At 42.9% G+C, this 19,740-nt stretch overlaps 1 protein-coding gene across 1 annotated transcript; it reads right to left on the minus strand.

The window, feature by feature from the left end:
* Positions 1–3,739: 3,739 nt before the first annotated feature.
* Positions 3,740–19,439, minus strand: LOC127968557 (uncharacterized). Its single transcript, XM_052569838.1, has 16 exons — positions 19,314–19,439; positions 18,245–18,547; positions 18,077–18,157; positions 11,051–11,092; positions 10,827–10,874; positions 10,590–10,727; positions 10,422–10,469; positions 10,185–10,322; positions 9,958–10,008; positions 6,318–6,404; positions 6,213–6,231; positions 5,348–5,379; positions 5,214–5,245; positions 5,057–5,123; positions 4,946–4,974; positions 3,740–4,876 (listed from the first exon to the last, which is right to left on the minus strand). The coding sequence occupies exons 1-16, from the start codon at positions 19,366–19,368 to the stop codon at positions 4,823–4,825; spliced, it is 1,224 nt and encodes a 407-aa protein (XP_052425798.1). The 5' UTR covers positions 19,369–19,439; the 3' UTR covers positions 3,740–4,822.
* Positions 19,440–19,740: the final 301 nt, after the last annotated feature.

A 19,740-nucleotide genomic window follows, 5' to 3' on the forward strand; every position in this document is an offset into this window, starting at 1 on the left:
CATTTCTCAAAAAAAAAAAAGAAGAAGAAACAAACAAACAAAAAACTACCAAATACAACAGTACAACTGGATCCTTAGTAGGACTGGACTGGTAGTGATGTCAGAGGCTGTCACCGGCCAACTCATTGGTGTTTTTTCAATGTATGCTTCAGACATGGGTCAAGACGAGGTGTTCGCCATAGGATATATATATATGTATGTAGGATCAATAAGTCATGTCATCTTGTCCATTACTTTAAATTCTATATCGAATTGATTTGATACAACATATAACAATTTTTTTTATGTCAGTTTGATCTAATTTATGTTGTAATAGCTACGACTAGTTTCATGATACTTAATTTTTTATTTTTTTTAAAGCAGCAACTGACCTTAAGTTTTTAAGTTGAAGTCGATGGATTTGTGTGTGTGTGTGTGTGTGTGTGTGTGTGTGTGTGTGTGTGTGTGTGTGTGTGTGCGTGTGTGTGTGTGTGTGTGTGTGTGTGTGTGTGTTCTCTTTAGTTCCTTCCCAAGATGAACCTAGTCTTTAATAAGAGCGGGGCATAAAAATACATAGGCATGAAGGAACCACTATTTAGAGAAATACACACATATTAATAAGAACAACCCAAAGATTGACTGGAAAATCCAGTATAAGAGACAGTAAACCATTACAATAATTAAAACACAAATAAAAAAAAATAAAAAAAAATGTCTGAATGGACTAAATAACAAATAGACCAAACAAAAGGTTTTTATTAACTATTTAAGTTGTGGAGATTTTCTGCTAAACTGAAGCAGACCAAATTTTATGCCTTTGTGAATGTATATTTTGGGTTATAGCACATTCACTTTTCGCACATTTTTCATAGCACACTCAAGATGACATTTAAGAACTTCAAACCACACCGGCTTACAAAGCCAGCACTCTACAACAGCTTGTGACTCGAGCACTTATTGTGATCATGGCGTAGGTCTGTCTCAGTGAAAACAGCATCTCTGTCTGTAGCATAGACTGTGGTTTTATGACCACAGGTTATGAAAGCTCTTCTAGAGCTATCTAAATTAGATAACCTTAGATAAGGTTACTTTTGTTGGTGATGACTGAATTTACACAGGGGTGAAAAACCTATACATTAAAAAATAAAAAAATAAACATTGTACAAACTTGAATTAATTAACATTTTAATGTGGAAAAGTGAATATTACCAGCAGTACAGACCTGTTAGGTTGAGCTTCTCACTATATGGTTGTCTGGATGTTTGGAGAGTAACTGCAGCTTACTACTTTATTCTCAACTGACGTCAAATTATCTAAAAAATGTATATTCCAAGATTGAAAACCACATTGGGTTTTTCCAGACAGTTCAATGGATTGTATCTTTTTCAATTGTGGATATCTCCAAGAGTAAGAAAACAAGTATAACCACCATCACCTGATCCTGGTATGTCACAAAAAATTCTAAATTCAATTTAAATTAAAGCTGCAAGCAGCGATGAACAGGCCCTCACACCCGGCTCAACACCACCCGGTTCCCATAGGAGGAACCGTGAACGTTGGGCCATATGCTTATAAAATAGTAAATATTTTTGCCACATTTCCTGCTGTCAACAGGTGGCATTTTGATTATATCTGAATATCGCCATGTAAATGTCTTTAGGCCAGGACTCTTACCAAACATGCAAAGTTTCAGGCAGATCAGACATCTCATGTTAGTATGAAATAAGTAATTCCTGTTGCCAGCAGGCGGCGCTATACTTATAATTGAATATTGGCCTTTAGTTGTGTTCAGGCAGGACTCTCATAAAACATGTGAAGTTTGGGTCAGATTGGAAATTGTATGCATGAGTTACAACAACTTCCTGTTTCATAGTATTAATAGCATCCTTTAGCACATAGTAAGTGTTGTTAGAATGTTTGAAAATATTTCTAGCACGATTAGCACAAAATGGCAAATTTTATTTTGTTGAAAATAGTGCATAAAATTGTTAAACATGAAACTTCCTGTTGCCAGCAGGTGGCGCTATGACTAAAACTGAATACGGGCATGCTGATGTGTTCAGTACAGGACTCTTGTCAAACGTGTGACAGTTTGGGGCAGATTGGACATTGCTAGCTTGAGTTACAACAAGGGGTGCTCCGATCACGATCGGCTGATCGTTAATGTGCATCTCGTCAGTAAAGCCGGTTCTCTAATCAGCCGAAGTGGATTTGTGCATCTTCTCTATTAACAATGGCTCTGTGTAGTAACACCTGCTCTATGTGAAATCACACACCTGATGGAATTAACCGCTGATTAGAGAACCGGCTTTATTGACGAGATGCGCATTAACGATCGGCCGATCGTGATCGGAGCACCCCTAGTTACTACAACTTCCTTATTCAATGCCATAGTTGCATGCTTTAACACTTAGCTAAGTGTTGCTAGCATGTTTTATTATGCTTCTAGCATGTTGCCAGCCCATTTAACCCTTTCTGACACTTTTTTAATTGTTTATAGGAGTTCATAAAAGTGTTAACCTTGTCACTTCCTGTTACCAGCAGGTAGCGCTATGACTATTACTGAATTTGTTCATGGGTTTTTGTTCAGGACAGAACATCTATCACACGTATGAAGTTTGGGGAAGATCGGACATTGCTAGCCTTAGTTACAGCAAATTCCTTTTTCACTACATTATTAGCATGCTTTAACACTTAGCTAATGTTGCTAGCATGTATTAGTATGTATCTAGTATGTTTCCAGCCTATTTAACACTTGTTTACACTTTTTAATAATGTTCCTAGAAGTCTGTAATAGTGTTAACCATATCACTTCCTGTTACCAGCAGGTGGCGCTATGACTATAACTGAATTTGGTCATGGTTGTTTGTTCAGGACAGAACACCTATCACATGTGTGAAGTTTGGGGAAGATCGGACATTGCTTGCCTTAGTTACTGCAAATTCCTTTTTCACTGCCTTAGTAGAATGCTTCAACACTTAGCTAAGTGTTGCTAGCATGATTTATTATGTTTCTAGCATGTTGCCAGCCTATTTAACACTTTTTGACATTTTTTAATTTGTTCCTAGGAGTCCATAAGATTGTTAACCTTGTCACTTCCTGTTACCAGCAGGTGGCGCTATGACTATTACTGAATTTGGTCATGGGTGTTTGTTCAGAGCAGAACACCTATCACACTTGTGCAGTTTGGGGAAGATCGAACATTGCTTGACTTAGTTACAGCAACTTTCTTTTTCACTACATTATTAGCATGCTTTAACACTTAGCTAATGTTGCTAGCATGTATTAGTATCTAGTATGTTGCCAGCCTATTTAACACTTATTGACACTTTTTAATTTGTTCCTAGGAGTCCATTACAGTGTTAACCTTGTCACTTCCTGTTACCAGCAGGTGGCGCTATGACTATAACTGAATTTGGTCATGGCTGTTTGTTCAGGACAGAACACCTAACACCTATCTCGAGGCGCACTCTGTTGAAATTTAACAGGTGGCGCTATCGAGCCATTTTGCCAAACCCACTTCTGAAACCTATATCAGATGTAAATTTTCGCCAGTCCTGATGCGTGTGCAAAGTTTTGTGAGTTTTGGAGCATGTTTAGGCCCTCAAAAATGCGCCTCATTACAGAGAAGAAGAAGAAGAATAAACGGAGCAATTCCAATAGGGTCCTCGCACTGCAGTGCTCGGGCCCTAATAATTAAAAACACAAATAAATCAAGATTTTTTTTTGTTTTTTTTATAAATGAACATTGTTTGATTTTGCACATACAGTTCTGCATATGTTGTAACTGTTGAATGATTTACAATCATTATTTTGAAGCAATGAAAGGAAACCTATAAAACAAATGGCACGATATGTCTCTATGCAATTAAACATATGACACAGAAGTATAATGATTGGGACATTTAATTTTTCTGATGCTAAAAGGAAGTTCAGAATAGAATATTCATATCAAAGCCAATTTATCAATTTTATAACAGTTGTTTGTGTTTGTCTAAAGTGTTAAACCACAAGACACCATTGTGATTGAGCAGAGATGGGGCTGCAGAAAAAACAACAACAACAACTGCTGCTTAATAACTTTAACTATTTAAACTCTGATTTAAGTCTGCTGGTTTTAGTCTATTTTTATACTTTAAAATTGTGATATAAAAAAGGTAATATAAGATATTAAAATAAAATATAAAATTAAATTAAATAATTTCTTACAGAACACCACCATTCAGAAGATTGGGCTTGGAAACATGTTTTAATGTTTTTGGAAGAAGTCTCTCATGCTCACTAAGGTTGCATTTATTTGATCACGAATACAAAACAATTAACATTTTTAAATATTAAGAGCAAAAAGAATATGAAAATATGTAGAGAAATACGAAGATAGAAAAATTGCAAAAGGTACGAGAAGAGAGAGAAAAAAGAGGTAAAATATCAGGTAAAATATTCACATAAAGCAACAGGACAAAATATGAGTGAGCCTATGTTCATCAATAAAACTGCTATTCACAATAACACTGTACAAAATTATGAAATTATTATTACTTAATGATATGCATATTAATCCTGTGTGCTTTTCGATGTGATTATACTATACACGTGAAACTGCCAAAAATACAAGTAAACCGAAATCAGACGGATGATTATGTTACCGTTTCGAAAGGTTAAGATAATGAAATTAAGAAGCAGAAGTTACAATAACATTTACTGTACAATAAAAGGCATTTGCCATGGAGAAATAAATCCTGTTTAAAATGAAGATTGATCATCTTTAGCCTGCATTAAAACAGTAGCAGGCAGAGTCTTATTCTTTCAGCAGACCGTCAGGTGAATGTAAACTCTGCTGTTGTCACTTGAGACGGCCGTTTTTGAGGATGGAGGCGTACAATTGATTCAGTTCAACCTAGAGGAAAGTTAAATCTTTGAAATGAACATAAATATTGTGCAATGTGTAACCAACTCCCTTACTCACCTTAATTGGCATTGACTCTTCACTGTTTCCTGCGTAACATGACACATCAGATATCAAATAATGACCATGTGGAAGTTCAGACTAAGATGAAGATAGTTTTATCAACTATACCTGGTGGTCGTGAGGGGGGTTTCAAGGAGTCGATGGTTGAATAAATCCCTGCGTCTTCCTCTCCAGTCTAAATAACAAAGAGTGATATATTAAACAGCGGAAAATATTAAAATGATACAATTACCTGCTCTAACAAATGTAAAATTTGAATACTTACTGTGTATGAACTGGCTGTTGCTAAAGAATGTCCTACAATGAAGACTGACATTTCAGCAAACCTTGGCATGAATTTATGTTTTGAGTAAGAAATGGCTTAAAAGGGGGGGGGGGGGGGTTTAGTTTAAAACGTACCCAGTTGTTTGCTGACGAATTCCATCCAAATCCTAGTAGATTTCACAAGTAGAATTTATGCATAGTTTCTCTCTTTTTTTTTTTTTTTTTACATTTCATTTTAAAGGAGTAGTTCACGCCCAAAACAATGCTGACAATTTATTCACACACAGCCCATTCAAGATTTAGAGATGATTTAGAAGATTTAGTTATGAGAGATTTCAAAACAAAGCAGTTTGTCATATCCGGTTCGGTTCGCGAACGAATCATTCGATGTAACTGGATCTTTTTGAACCAGTTCACCAAATCGAACCAAAACGTTTTAAACGGTCCGGGTCTCCAATACGCATTAATCCACAAATGACTTAAGCTGTTAACTTTTATAACGTGGCTGACACTCCCTCTGAGTTCAAACAAACCAATATCCCGGAGTAGTTCATGTACTCAAACAGTACACTGACTGAACTGCTGTGAAGAGAGAACTGAAGACGAACACCGAGCCGAGCTAGATAATGGCTCGTTCTCGAGACATGGAGTGAGTTATTAATGACATAATTTTTGGGTGAACCAACCCTTTAATTACTCACCCTCATATCATTCCAAACCCATAAGACCTGTTCATCTTCAGACCACAAATTAGGATATTTTTTTATGAAATCTGAGAGCTCTCTGACCCTCCATAGACAGCAATGATATTATCACGATTGTAAACTTTAATTGATGGACTCTCATTCTGATGGCACCCATTCACTGCAGAGGATCCATTGGTAATAAAATGGATGTAATGATGAAGTAAATTTTCAGCAAATTTTCTTTTTCAGTGAACTATTCCATTAATGATTTCATAAATAGTATGCACTCAAAATGTACTCAGAAACATCTTTACCTCTCTGCCTTTGACTTTCCTGTGATGAAAGAAACATCAAACTTTCAAGCTGAACATTTATCTGTACAATCAGAGTGTTAAAACTATAAGCCATAAGCCACTTACGTGTGCATCTGTACAAACAAATGCCCACGAGTCCAGTCACTACAATTCCTCCACCACTTGCAACCACAGCAATTAAGAAAAGCATTTCTGTGTGAGACAAAGATATCAAAGATTAACAAGAAATGCACTGTGGCATTAATTTATATAGTTAATGTTAAGTCCCATCCAGTTCCTCTTCAGGAACTCGAGCTGCATCAAACAACGCTTTGGGGAACGTGCTTAGCGTGATCGACTCTGAATATCGTGTGTAATCAGTCCAACGGAAGAGCGTGACGTCACAGGCGGGGTGACGTGAGCTACCAGGAAGCTATAAAAGCACGTGCCACACAGCTGGCGTCAGCTTCGCATCTCTCAGCAAGCGCTTTGTGTGTGAATGTTATTTGTTTGTTGATGCCCGTATCGCGAGGCCCAAAAACACTCTCGGCCGAGGTCTTCTAAGCCTAAACAAGATCTTAGGGCAATCCTAGAAGCTAAGAAGTCCTCGGCCAAGAAGCCCTGACGCCAGAAGCCCAGGGTTTCAGAGGGCAGCCTCTGCTGGGGTAGAGTGGTACACACCACAGTACACGGTGCCCGTCTCACCTCAACGCCCTCTGGGGGCCGATCTGCAAACCCTGCCAGTGTTCCAGGGCGCAGCAGTCCCCAGCGAGCATCGTTCTCAGTATCTTCCGCCCGTGCGCGTAGCGGGGCTGAGACGCTCGCCGCCCCTGTGGGGGCCTCTTACACCAGAAGTCAGTCTCGAGAGACTGATTCCCTAAGTAGATTATTTAGCAGCGTGGAAACTACTGCCAAATGTATCTCAATGGGTCCTGCACACAGTAGAAAAAGGCTACCGTATTCAGTTTGGCTCTGCACCGCCAATATTCAACGGGGTCATTCCGACGATAGTCGGCCCCAGGCAGGGTCTGGTTATGGAACAGGAAGTGAAAACCCTATTAGAGAAGGAGGCCATCGAGGTGGTCCCTCCTCAAGACAGGGAGTCCGGATTTTACAGCCGGTATTTCATAGTTCTAAAGAAGGATGGGGGGTTTCGTCCGATTATAAACTTGAGGGTCTTAAATCGCTCAGTTATGAGATTGAAGTTCAAAATGCTCACAATCAAGCATGTTGTAGCTCAGATCAGGTCCAATACTTGTTTGTCACAATAGATCTCAAAGATGAATACTTCCACATATCCATCCTTCCACAACACAGGAAGTTTCTGAGGTTTGCTTTTCGGGGGCGAAGCTTACCAATATCTAGTACTTCCTTTCGGCCTTGCACTCTCACCCCGCACGTTCACAAAATGTGTAGACACAGCTCTGGTCCCCCTGTGCATGCAGGGCATCCACATTCTCAACTATATCGATGATTGGTTGATTTTAGCTCAGTCAGAGCAGGTTGCGGCTCAGCATCGAGATGTCATTCTCGCACATATGGGGGAGCTGGGTTTGAGACTGAACTCCAAGAAGAGTGAACTTTCTCCGGTTCAGAGAAACCACCTATCTAGGCATAGTATGGGATTCGACCGCGATGCAGGCACGATTTTCCCCTGCTCGTATCGAGTCGATCCTCATCTCAGTCGAGAGAGTCAGAGAAGGCCAGTCACTTACTGTCAAACAATTTCAGAGATTGTTGGGTCTGATGGCAGCTGCGTCCAACGTGATACCCCTTGGCCTGCTGTACATGAGACCCCTACAGTGGTGACTCAAGACCAAGGTATTTTCCCTGAGAGGCAATCCACTTTGCACTATCAAGGTCAAGCGGCGCTGCCTCCATGCCTTAGACATGTGGAAGAAACCTTGGTTCTTGAATCAGGGCCCGATGCTGGGAGCTCCTTGTCGCCAAGTGATACTAGCGACGGACGCATCTCTCACCGGTTGGGGTGCAGTCATGAATGGCCACCCTGCCTGTGGTCTGTGGATTGGTCGCCATCTAACATGGCATATCAATTGTCTAGAAATGCTAGCAGTTTGTTGTGCACTGAAGCACTTCCTCCCAGACCTAAGGGGTCACCATGTGTTGGTGCTCACCGACAACACATCGGTGGTCTCTTACATCAACCACCAGGGAGGTCTGCATTCACGCATCTTGTACAAGCTGGCGCACCAGATCCTTGTGTGGTTCCAGAGCAAACTCCTTTCATTAAGAGCAGTATATATTCCTGGGAAACTAACTATGGGAGCAGACATACTGTCGTGGCAGGGGCTGAGGCCCAGGGAATGGAGGCTTCAGCCAGAGGTGGTGAAGCAGATATGGAGAGTGTTTGGCAGGGCTCAAGTAGACCTTTTTGCACAATGTCTCCTTTGGTTCTGTCTAGTTCATCCAGCTCCTCTGGGACTGGATGCAATGGTACAGACCTGGCCGAGGCTTCGTCTGTACGCCTTTCCCCCTATTGCTCTGCTCCCGGGAGTTCTGGCGAGAGTACGCCAGGACGGGGTCCATCTGTTATTAGTAGGCCCGTTCTGGCCGGGTCGAGTATAGTTCGCAGACCTGGTCTCGCTCCTCGACGGCTCTCCATGGGAGATACCGATCAGGACAGACCTACTCTCACAGGCGCAGGGCACGATAATTCACCCTCGCCCGGAGTTGTGGAAGCTATGGGTGTGGCCCCTGAGGGGGCACAACTGTTAGCAGCTGGTCTCTCAACAGAGGTTGTTGAGACCCTCCTCCAATCCAGAGCTCCCTCAATGAGGAAACTGTACGCCCTGAGGTGGAAACTCTTCACCTCATGGTGCAGAGACCGCCAGCTAGACCCAGCAAACTGCCCAGTTGGTACAGTTCTGGAGTTTCTACAGGCCAGGCTCTCTGCAGAATTGACCCACTCCACGCTGAAGGTTTAAGTGGCGGCCATTGCGGCCTACCATGCCCTTCTCGATGGCCAGTCTTTGGGAAGACACCCCCTAGTTACACGTTTCCTCCTCGGTGCGCTGAGGCTGAAACCTCCAGTACAGTCCCGTATTCCCCCGTGGGACTTGGTTGTGGTGTTAGAGGCAATGTGCAAACCCCCATTTGAACCCATTCAAGATATTTCAGACAGACATCTTACGCTTAAAACTACCTTTCTGTTGGCTATCACCTCTCTGCAGAGAGTAGGAGATCTGCAGGCCCTCTCTGTGGCCCCCACTTATCTTGAGTTTATGCCTTCTACGTTTGTTAAATTCTATGGCCTAGACATGCCAGTCACTCCAGGTGCTTCTGTCCTCTCGTCCTAAGCTGAGCTCTTCGGATGCACACTAGGCAGGGGTTTGGTAGTCTGACGGCGTTGGTACTCGTTCCCCAAAGCGTTGTTTGACGCAGCTTGAGTTCCTGAAGAGGAACGTCTCTAGGTTACATATGTAACCCTAGTTCCTTGAGGGAACGAGACGCTGCGTTTCGGAGCCATACCCCCGGCACCCCTGCCGGCACTTGCTGGTACTCAAAGCTGATGCCGGCTGCGTGGCACGTGCTTTTATAGCTTTCTGGTCGCTCACGTCACCACGTCTGTACTGATTACACACGATATTCAGAGTCCCTCATGCTAAGCGCGTTCCCCAAAGCTTTGTTTGACGCAGCAAAAAAAGTCTTGTTCCCTCGAGGAACTAGGGTTACATATGTAACCTAGAGACGTTTCCAATGAATGTGCTGCACTGAATAAATGCATCCCCTGAGTAAACCTACTTACTTTTATTTGAGTACTTTTTGATTTCAGGACCTTCAGTCATCAAGGGGAAAACTGTAAAGAAAATACTGACCATTAGCATAGGTGTTTTATATTCAGCATATTTAATTATCTTGTTTTTACTCATTCACACCTGGTTAATAGATTAAATGATCAACTTATTAAGCTTGGATGTGAATTGAGAATTTTTAAGACCATAGGTATAGAAATATACATTTTATAGTATTTACCTAATGCGTGTTCTGTAGGATGAGTAAGCGTAGTCGATTCCAAGGATGTTGAAGTTTTGTAAATCAGAGAAGATGATGACTCAACATCTGTAGGATCTATTGAACTATGCGTGGCATGGGTACTTAGACTGGATGTATCTGTAGTAAAACAACACATTTAGATGAGTGGGTTTTAACCCAACTAATTAATATGTTTGGTAAGTAGAAGAAAATCATGAGAAGGAATGATGCACTTACCGGTTACCAAATCTGTTATGATTTCAGTACTGGATGTTACAGCCAAAGCTATTGAACCCACAGAACAAGAGTTACACTACATGTTTAACATATTATTAATGGGCAAATTATGTGAATTGAGAATTTTTAAGACCATAGGTATATAAATATACATTTTATAGTATTTACCTAATACGTGTTCTGTAGTATGAGTAAGTGTAGTCGATTCCAAGGATGTTGAAGTTTTGTAAATCAGAGGAGATGATGACTCAACATCTGTAGGATTTATTGAATTATGGGTGTCATGGGTACCTAGACCGGATGTATCTATAGTAAAACAACACATTTAGATGAGTGGCTTTTAACCCAACTAATTAAAATGTTTGGTAAGTAGAAGAAAAGCATGAGAAGGAATGATGCACTTACCGGTTACCAAATCTGTTATGATTTCAGTACTGGATGTTACAGCCAAAGCTATTGAACCCACAGAACAAGAGTTACACTACATGTTTAACATATTATTAATGGGCAAATTATTGTTAAATGGATGATAATCATATGAGGTATGTGCACAAAATGAAATAGAATGATGTTATTTGAGAGGATATAGCCTTGTTGTTAAGTAACAACAATCAATCAAGGCAACTCACAAGTTTCCGTGTTCGATGTTGATGACACAGTGGACAAATTCGCTGAAATGGATATTTAAATGAATTATGAAGTCGCAATGATCAGTTAAGATTAGAGAGGGTTAGAATAAAACAACTAAAATTGGCCTTACACAGTCTTTAAAAAGCTTGCATAGTTATATTTTAGCAGATATAGTAAAAATAATTTTTATTTAGTGTTTAAGACTTGATGAGTAAGGGTAAAGACAAAATTGTTCTGTTTGCTGTGGAGTCAAGAAATCTGAACATATGATTAAAAGATGAATATGAGAAAAAACTACAGAATGTCACAGTTTATTATTGGGAGATTCAACACAAAGATGTTTTACCAGCTAAAAGGATCAGCACTTTTAGAGTTTCATCTCCCTATCTGATGTGAGCATAAGTATTGGCACAGTTGCCTCACAGGTCTTTATAAGTGTTCAGCTGTGTCCTGTTGCATTAATTATTCAGATTATGTGGAATGTGTCTTATATGTTATATCCATTGCTTCTGCATTCTAAGTCTTGCATTCAAAGATGACACACACAAACAAGGATGAAGACGAGGAAGTCGACTCTTAAAGAAAAGCAAGTAATTTGGATGCTTAAAGAAAAGAGGAAGTCAATTAGAACTAAAGGAAAAACAAAGGGCATGGAGAAATAAAGAGTTTGGAAACTACCAGCGACATCAGCAACCAACGCTGACCTGATTGGATGAGAAAAACAACAGTAGTTGATGACAGACAAATCATAAAAGCCGTAAAAATTAACCCTAAAAAACATGTCTGTAAAATCACTAACAACCTCCAGAAAGCTGGGGTGATCCTCTGTCAATCTACAGTCCACAGGAGAATTTGACACAGAATTACAGAAGCTACACAGCAAGGTGCAGACCTCTGATCAGTACTAAAAATAGAAAGGCAAGATGCTTTACAAATGTGAGCCAGTAGAGTTTTGGAACTGAGTTGATGGACCGATGACACAAAGATGAACCTTTATCTAAGTGATTGGAAAGCAAAAGTGTGGAGAAAAAAAGGAACTGCAAATGATCCTAAGCATACATCCTCATCTGTAAATCTTGGTGGAGGTGGTGTCATGGCATGGGCATGCATGGCTGTCTCTAGAACAGGACATCTTAATTTTAATGATGTCTTAATGTATGCTGACAGTAGAAGAATGAATTTGAAAGGTACAAAATCATCTTGGCTACCAATATTCAAAAAAATGCCACCAAACTCATTAGAAAGCGCTTCATATTGGATCAGGACAATGACCCAAAACTCCCTGCCAGTTTAGTAAAATAAATATAAAGTCTTAGAATGGCCAAATTAATCTTCATATTTAAATCCGATTTAACATTTATTTCACCAGCTGAAGAGGAGACTAAAGACAGAAACTCCCTGTGGCGAGGGGGGCGTGGTTTATCGGAATCTGCAACGGGAGAGAGACGGGGGGAGCAGAAGGCGTAAGTAGGTCAAGTGCAAATAACGAACACGTGTGTTTGATTGCAGTAATTGGCGTGGAGAGACCGGATATAAGCAGAGTCACCGCAGAGAGAAGGAGAGAGAGACACGCTGGGACCTCGTTCTGTGTTGGGAAGCTACAAAACAGTGTTGTTGAAGTTATTGACTGTGTTTGAGCAATCGTTTGCTGTCTATGCCCAGAGGGCATCGTGATTTATTGATTATAGTTAAATAAACGAGCGTCCCAGCAACAAGCCGACTCCTGCCTTCTTCCTTCCTATTAAGACTGCGTTGAACCTTGCTACAGTGGTGCCGAAACCCGGGAAGGAAGAAGAGCATCGCCGCCATGCAATCTCCGTCAGGTACGCCATTTGCGGACATCATCCAGTCGCTCGCCGGTCTTCATCAGGAACAACATCAACACATGCTGGCGATCAAGGAGGAGCAGGACAAACGCTTTGAGGCGCTCCTCCGGGCCCAGCATGAAGACCGCGAGCTGTTCCGGAGCTGGGTAGACCGGGAGGTCCGGGCCACCCCTTCGTTTAAGGACAATACATCTCCTCTGCCGCTCAACAAGATGGGGCCTCAGGATGATCTGGAGGCCTTCCTGGACCTGTTTGAAAAGTCGGCAGAGGCTCGAGGGTGGCCCCCCGCGGACTGGCCCCTGCGGCTCATTCCCCTGCTGTCCGGTGAGGCGCAGGTAGCCGCTCACCAACTGCCAGTTCAAAACCTCCTGGCCTACCAGGACCTCAAGCGTGCCATCCTCCAGCGGGTCGGTCGGACCCCGGAGCAACATCGCCAGAGGTTCAGGACTCCGGGACTCCTGCCGCAAGTGGTTGATGGCCGACAGTAGGGACGTCGAGGATGTGATCGATCGTGTGGTACTGGAGCAGTTCGTGGCCAAGCTGCCAAGGAAGACTGCGCAGTGGGTCCAGTGCCACCACCCGACGTCACTGAATCAGGCCATCCAGCTGGTGGAGGACCAAATGGTGGCGTGTCCAGGGGTCGGCGACCCCTTACCATCTGCTTCTCTCTCCCCTTCTCTCTCCTCCCCTCCCCCCTCTCTCCCTAAATCTGTTCCTCTCCCCAGGTCCCGTGGAGGGCTTCCGCCAAAGCTAGCCCCGAGGTGGAGGACGAGTTACGGGGCTGAACCAGCAGCGGGGCCCAGGGCTCCTCCCAGGTGTGGGAGTTCGCCCACGGGATCCGTTCCCCAGGCCACGGCCTCTCCGCTCTCTCCTCGCCAATCGCTTGACCTACTTCCTGCCGCCAGGGTGGCGGTAAAGTCTGGGCCGGCCTGTTGGCGTTGCGGGGACCCAGGGCATTTTATTGATAGGCGTCCGTTGATGGAAGTGGGGACGTTGATCCGGGTCCCCGACGCGCCAAAGGCTGCCCTCGATCAGGCTGGCTTATACCAAAGACCAGTGAGTATCAGGGAGGGTACATATCAGGCTTTGGTGGATTCAGGATGTAACCAATCCTCCATCCATCAAAGCCTGATTCATCCAAGGGCATTGGATAGTAGCCGCATGGTTAGGGTTCGGTGTGTACACGGGGAAGTGGTGAATTATCCTATTTTGCCTGTGGATATTAAATTTCGGGGGGAAAAACATAGAGTAGAAGTGGCCGTTAATCCGCACCTCAGACATCCGATAATTTTGGGGACGAATTGGCCCGAGTTTAATAAATTACTGGGGTACTTGTGTTCGGATGTCTCTTGGGGGAAACAAGGGAGGCCTGGAGTAGCGGTTGCGCAGGTGGGAGAGGCTGAACCGGAACCTCCGGGGCCTGTGGCAGGGGAACCGAGTGCTCTCGAACGGAACATCCTCCCTGAGCGCGATGATTTTCCCCTGGAACAGTCCCGCGATGAAACGCTGAAAAATGCCTTTGACCAGGTTCGTTCGATCGACGGGCAGCTTCTCCACCCTGACCAGCCGCTCTCTTATCCTTATTTTTCAATTTTAAAAGATAGGTTGTATCGGGTGACCCAAGACGCCCAGACAAAGCAAGATACAACCCAGTTATTGATATCTAGAAGCCGTCGGGAAATGCTTTTCCAGGCGGCTCATTGTAATCCAATGGCCGGGCATTTAGGGCAAGCGGCTACACTAAACCGTCTCATGGCCCGCTTCTTCTGGCCGGGCATTCACGAGAATGTGCGCAGGTGGTGCGCGGCTTGTCTTGAATGTCAGTTGGTGAATCCACCGGCCACCCCAAAAGCACCATTGAGCCCCCTTCCATTAATGCAGGTCCCCTTCGAACGAATTGGCATGGACCTCATCGGGCCATTAGAGCGGTCAGCACGGGGACATCGCTTTGCATTAGTTCTGGTGGACTATGCAACGCGATATCCTAAAGCAGTGCCTCTCCACTCTATTTCCACTAAGAGTGTGGTGAGTGCACCATTTAATCTCCCGGGTGGGGATCCCAAAGGAGATCCTCACCAATCAGGGCACGGCGTTTATGTCATGTACTATTCGCGAGCTTTATGAATTATTGGGCATTAGATCGATTCGAACAAGCGTCTATCACCCACAAACAGACGGGCTGGTCGAACGATTTAATCGCACGTTAAAATCCATGATTCGTAAGTTCGTTCAGGAAGACGCCAAAAATTGGGATAGGTGGCTAGAACCCCTCTTGTTCGCTGTACGGGAGGTCCCGCAAGCCTCCACGGGGTTTTCCCCCTTCGAGCTTCTTTATGGGCGCCAGCCCCGCGGGGTCCTCGACGTCCTTAAGGAAACTTGGGAGGATGGACCTTCTAATAGTAAAAGCGAAATTCAATACGTCATGGACTTGAGAACAAAACTCCACACGTTGGGGCGGCTATCCATGGAGAATTTGTTGCAGGCTCAAGACAAACAGAGTCGGTTGTACAACAGGGGGGCTAGACTACGTCAATTTGCACCAGGAGATAAAGTGCTTGTATTACTCCCTACATCTAGTTCAAAGTTACTCGCGAAGTGGCAAGGACCCTTTGAGGTCACACGGCGGGTTGGGGATCTTAACTATGAGGTAGCTCGAACAGATAGGGGCGGGGCACATCAAATATACCACCTCAACCTGTTAAAAAAATGGTCTGAGGCGGAATCAGTGATGCTGGCGACGGTAGTGAGTGGGGAGGAGGATCTCGGTCCAGAAGTGAGTTCAAAATCCCAATCTCTCGCTCTGGCCCCTGGAGGAGACCACCTCTCGCCCTCCCAGCTCACTGACATCAAGTCCCTCCAAGCAGCCTTTGCTGATGTGTTCTCGCCCCTGCCTGGTCGAACGGATCTCATTCAGCACCATGTTGAGACCGAGCTGGGCGTGGTAGTTCGCAGCCGGCCGTATAGATTACCTGAACATAAAAAAAGGTGGTTCAAGGGGAGTTAGAGGCCATGCTAGAAATGGGAGTAATAGAAGAGTCCAACAGTGACTGGGCGAGCCCGATAGTCTTAGTACCTAAAACAGACGGCTCCGTGCGGTTCTGTGTGATTATAGGAAGGTGAATGCTGTGTCGAAATTCGACGCATATCCAATGCCCAGGGTGGACGAATTACTTGATCGACTGGGCACTGCTCGCTTTTACTCGACGCTGGACTTAACTAAGGGTTATTGGCAGACCCCCTTGTCTCCCATGACCAAAGAAAAAACAGCTTTCACCACGCCATTCGGTTTACACCAATTCGTTACTCTTCCGTTCGGGCTATTCGGGGCTCCAGCCACTTTTCAGCGTCTGATGGACAAAATCCTTCTTCCGCATGCTGCATATGCCGCCGCCTACCTGGATGACATCATCATCTACAGTGGGGATTGGCAGCGACATATGCAGCATTTGCGAGCGGTCCTAAAGACGCTGAGGAGGGCTGGGCTCACGGCTAATCCAAAGAAGTGTGCAATTGGGCGGGTGGAAGTAAGATATCTGGGTTTCCACTTGGATCATGGACAGGTGCGTCCCCAAATTGATAAGACTGCAGCAGTTGCAACGTGTCCAAGGCCTAAGACCAAAAAGGAGGTTAGACAGTTCCTGGGGCTGGCAGGGTATTATAGAAGGTTTGTACCTAATTTTTCGGATACTGCTAGACCGCTGACTGATTTAACTAAAAAGGAGGCACCAGATACAGTTCAGTGGACGGAGCAGTGCCAGCAGGCTTTCACCCAGTTAAAGGCTGCTCTGTGTGGCGGACCGCTCCTGAATGCTCCTAACTTTTCTCTCCCTTTTATCTTGCACACAGACGCGTCGAACAGAGGGTTGGGCGCAGTCCTGTCCCAGGAGGTGGAGGGGGAAGAACGGCCGGTGCTGTACATCAGTCGGAAGCTCTCTAAGAGAGAGACGATGTACAGCACCATAGAAAAAGAATGTCTGGCAATCAGATGGGCTGTTCTTACCCTCCGATATTACCTCCTGGGGCGGGAGTTCACCCTCTGTTCGGACCACGCTCCCCTGCAGTGGCTCCACCACATGAAAGATACCAACGCGCGGATCACCCGGTGGTATCTCGCTCTACAACATTTTAAATTTCAGGTGATCCACAGGCCGGGTGTACAGATGGCTGTGGCTGACTTCCTCTCCAGGAGGGGGGGGGGGGGGGGGCTGCAGGCCGGACGGCTCCCCGGCCTGAGTCGGGCGGTGGGGGTATGTGGCGAGGGGGGCGTGGTTTATCGAAATCTGCAACGGGAGAGAGACGGGGGGAGCAGAGCGAGGCGTAAGTAGGTCAAGTGCAAATAACGAACACGTGTGTTTGATTGCAGTAATTGGCGTGGAGAGACCGGATATAAGCCAAGTCACCGCAGAGAGAAGGAGAGAGAGACACGCTGGGACCTCGTTCTGTGTTGGGAAGCTACAAAACAGTGTTGTTGAAGTTATTGACTGTGTTTGAGCAATCGTTTGCTGTCTATGCCCAGAGGGCATCGTGATTTATTGATTACAGTTAAATAAACGAGCGTCCCAGCAACAAGCCGACTCCTGCCTTCTTCCTTCCTATTAAGACTGTGTTGAACCTTGCTACACTCCCCAAAACAAGCAACAATTGGAATTGGCTGCATTAAAGTCTGCAAGGGATCTGCAACTAAATATAACTTGTAATCTATTACATCTGCCTTAAATTCAACTGTTCAAATACTTATGCTCACATCAAATAGTGGGATGAACCCTAAAAGTTCTGTCCTTTTTATTTGGTAAAACATGTATGTGTCGAAAGACCTAATAATAAAATGTCACATTCTGTAGTTTTGTCGCATATTCATCTTTAATCATATTTGCAAATGTCTTGACTCAACAGCAGATAAAGCAGTTTTGTCTTTATTGTTCCAAAACTTATGGAGGGTACTGTATATATATTTTTGTTCACTGCGAAAACCAGGCTCATGGTTATGACATCAGCTAAATCCTATTAACGGTTTAAAAGGGGGTGGTCACACTGTTTCCTGCCTAAACTCAGTGTTTCAATTGGAAATGCATCAGCGCAAGAAAATAAACTCACTTTCAGCACCTATAATGCGTCCTAGTATTTTCTTATATTACAAGAATATTACTTAATCCAAGATATTTGAAGTAAGGAAATCTGGAAATTCCATGATAATCCCACCTTGATAGGTTTTTCCCTTGGGGGTCATTGTAGTCGGGCTGCCCTCTGTGGTTGGTGGCAAAGACGACATGGCTGGCAAACCTTGCAAGAAACAAAAGCATCTGCTTTGAAAAGAATAAACCACTTCATCTGTCGTTTAAAAATAATTTTTGTGATTAAACAGCTTACCTCTGACCCTGACTGAGACTATGTCGGAATGAGGTGATGTTCCATTTTCTTTTAAGGCATGCACAGTATAGTAGCAGGATATGTTAACATGTGAACTCTCCTGATCGTGTGACCATATGATCAGTTCGGCAGCGGTAAGGGAAAAGTTACACGATGCACTTGGTTTTAAAAAGTCCTCCTGTCCTACAAGGTAAAACATGCACTCAGATATATGCAGATTCTCATGACCTCCACAGACCATCTGCACCTTCTCTTCATCAGTAGCAAATGTTGGATATATTGTCAGCTTGGCCTGCGGCAAACCTATAACAAACATGAGACACACAAATTCACCTTTGCAACAAAATATAATAACAATTAATTAAGTACTATTATTAATTTAATTGGAAGTTTAATTTTAATTTGTAATTATTCAATTATTATTATTAATTTAAAGATCTTTGGTGACATTAACACATGCACATATATTTTGTATTAATTTAATAAATTTAACTTTGCATGTGTTAATGTCATTAATTTAACATACAATTCGAATTCTATATCTATAATTGGACCAAATAGCATTTATGAAACAACTGACTCTTGAATATGAAGAAAAGTTTATTTTAAAAGAGAGAAAAAATGTTAAAGTAAATATTACATTAACATTTGGGCAACACTATAAAATGAGGTCTCTTAATAACATTTGTTAATGCATTAACATGAACAAACAATGAGCAATACATTTTTACAGAATAATGTTAATGTTAGTTAAAATATTTTTCACATTTTTCATAGTTCACAGTGCATTAACAATGTTTTTAAAACTGCATTAGAACATTTAGATCAATATTAGCTCATATTCATAAAGGCTGGAGATGTTCATTATTAGTTAATTTTAACCAATGTATAATTAATGTTAGCAAATGAAACTTTGTAATTGTAAACTGTTACTAGCATTCGTAAAAGTCAGGTCTAGAGCTCTAAAATTAGTATAGTTTATAATAAAAACAAAACTGCAATGTTCAACGGGGAAGATAAATGGAAATTTCTTTATTATTATCTTTATAAAGCATAAGGGATCACTTACCTTGCGATTTATCCTCCAGTACAAGATGAAAGATTATGAAGATGAACAGGGCCATCTCACAATGTCTGCAGGTACTGTGAACAAACTTAAGATTAGAAATGAACAATAGACAATACTCTGAAAGTGTCTGAGAGGGAAGTAGGTAATGAGACTTACCTTAACATGGGCAGAATGTCAGTTCAGCTTGATATTTCTGACAAGAATCCTATGCTATATTAAAATATATTTCTAACCAATTACATGTATCAATTTCAGAATATGCTCAAATCTGAAAAACTGACCACCAAGTAAGAAAACTAAAAGTGAAAATCATCCTCCAGAAACAGGTGTAGGTTAACATGGGTGATGAAGACATTTAAAGGAGAAGTTTAAACAATCTCTTTCACTTAATCTATCAGCTTTTGTTTACCGAAACAAGAAGTTCAAT

This window comes from Carassius gibelio, chromosome B11 (assembly GCF_023724105.1).
Source record: "Carassius gibelio isolate Cgi1373 ecotype wild population from Czech Republic chromosome B11, carGib1.2-hapl.c, whole genome shotgun sequence".
Lineage (NCBI taxonomy): Eukaryota > Metazoa > Chordata > Actinopteri > Cypriniformes > Cyprinidae > Carassius > Carassius gibelio.

What these genes read in the sequence shown, in the direction of transcription:
- LOC127968557 (XM_052569838.1), bottom strand. Translation starts at nt 19,368, where the DNA reads ATGGCCCTGTTCATCTTCATAATCTTTCATCTTGTACTGGAGGATAAA. An exon ending in CAAGGGAAAAACCTATCAAG is followed by an intron (nt 11,093 to 18,076) that starts GTGGGATTATCA and finishes TATCCATTTCAG; the next exon opens with CGAATTTGTCCACTGTGTCA. An exon ending in ACCCCCCTCACGACCACCAG is followed by an intron (nt 4,975 to 5,056) that starts GTATAGTTGATA and finishes CATGTTACGCAG; the next exon opens with GAAACAGTGAAGAGTCAATG.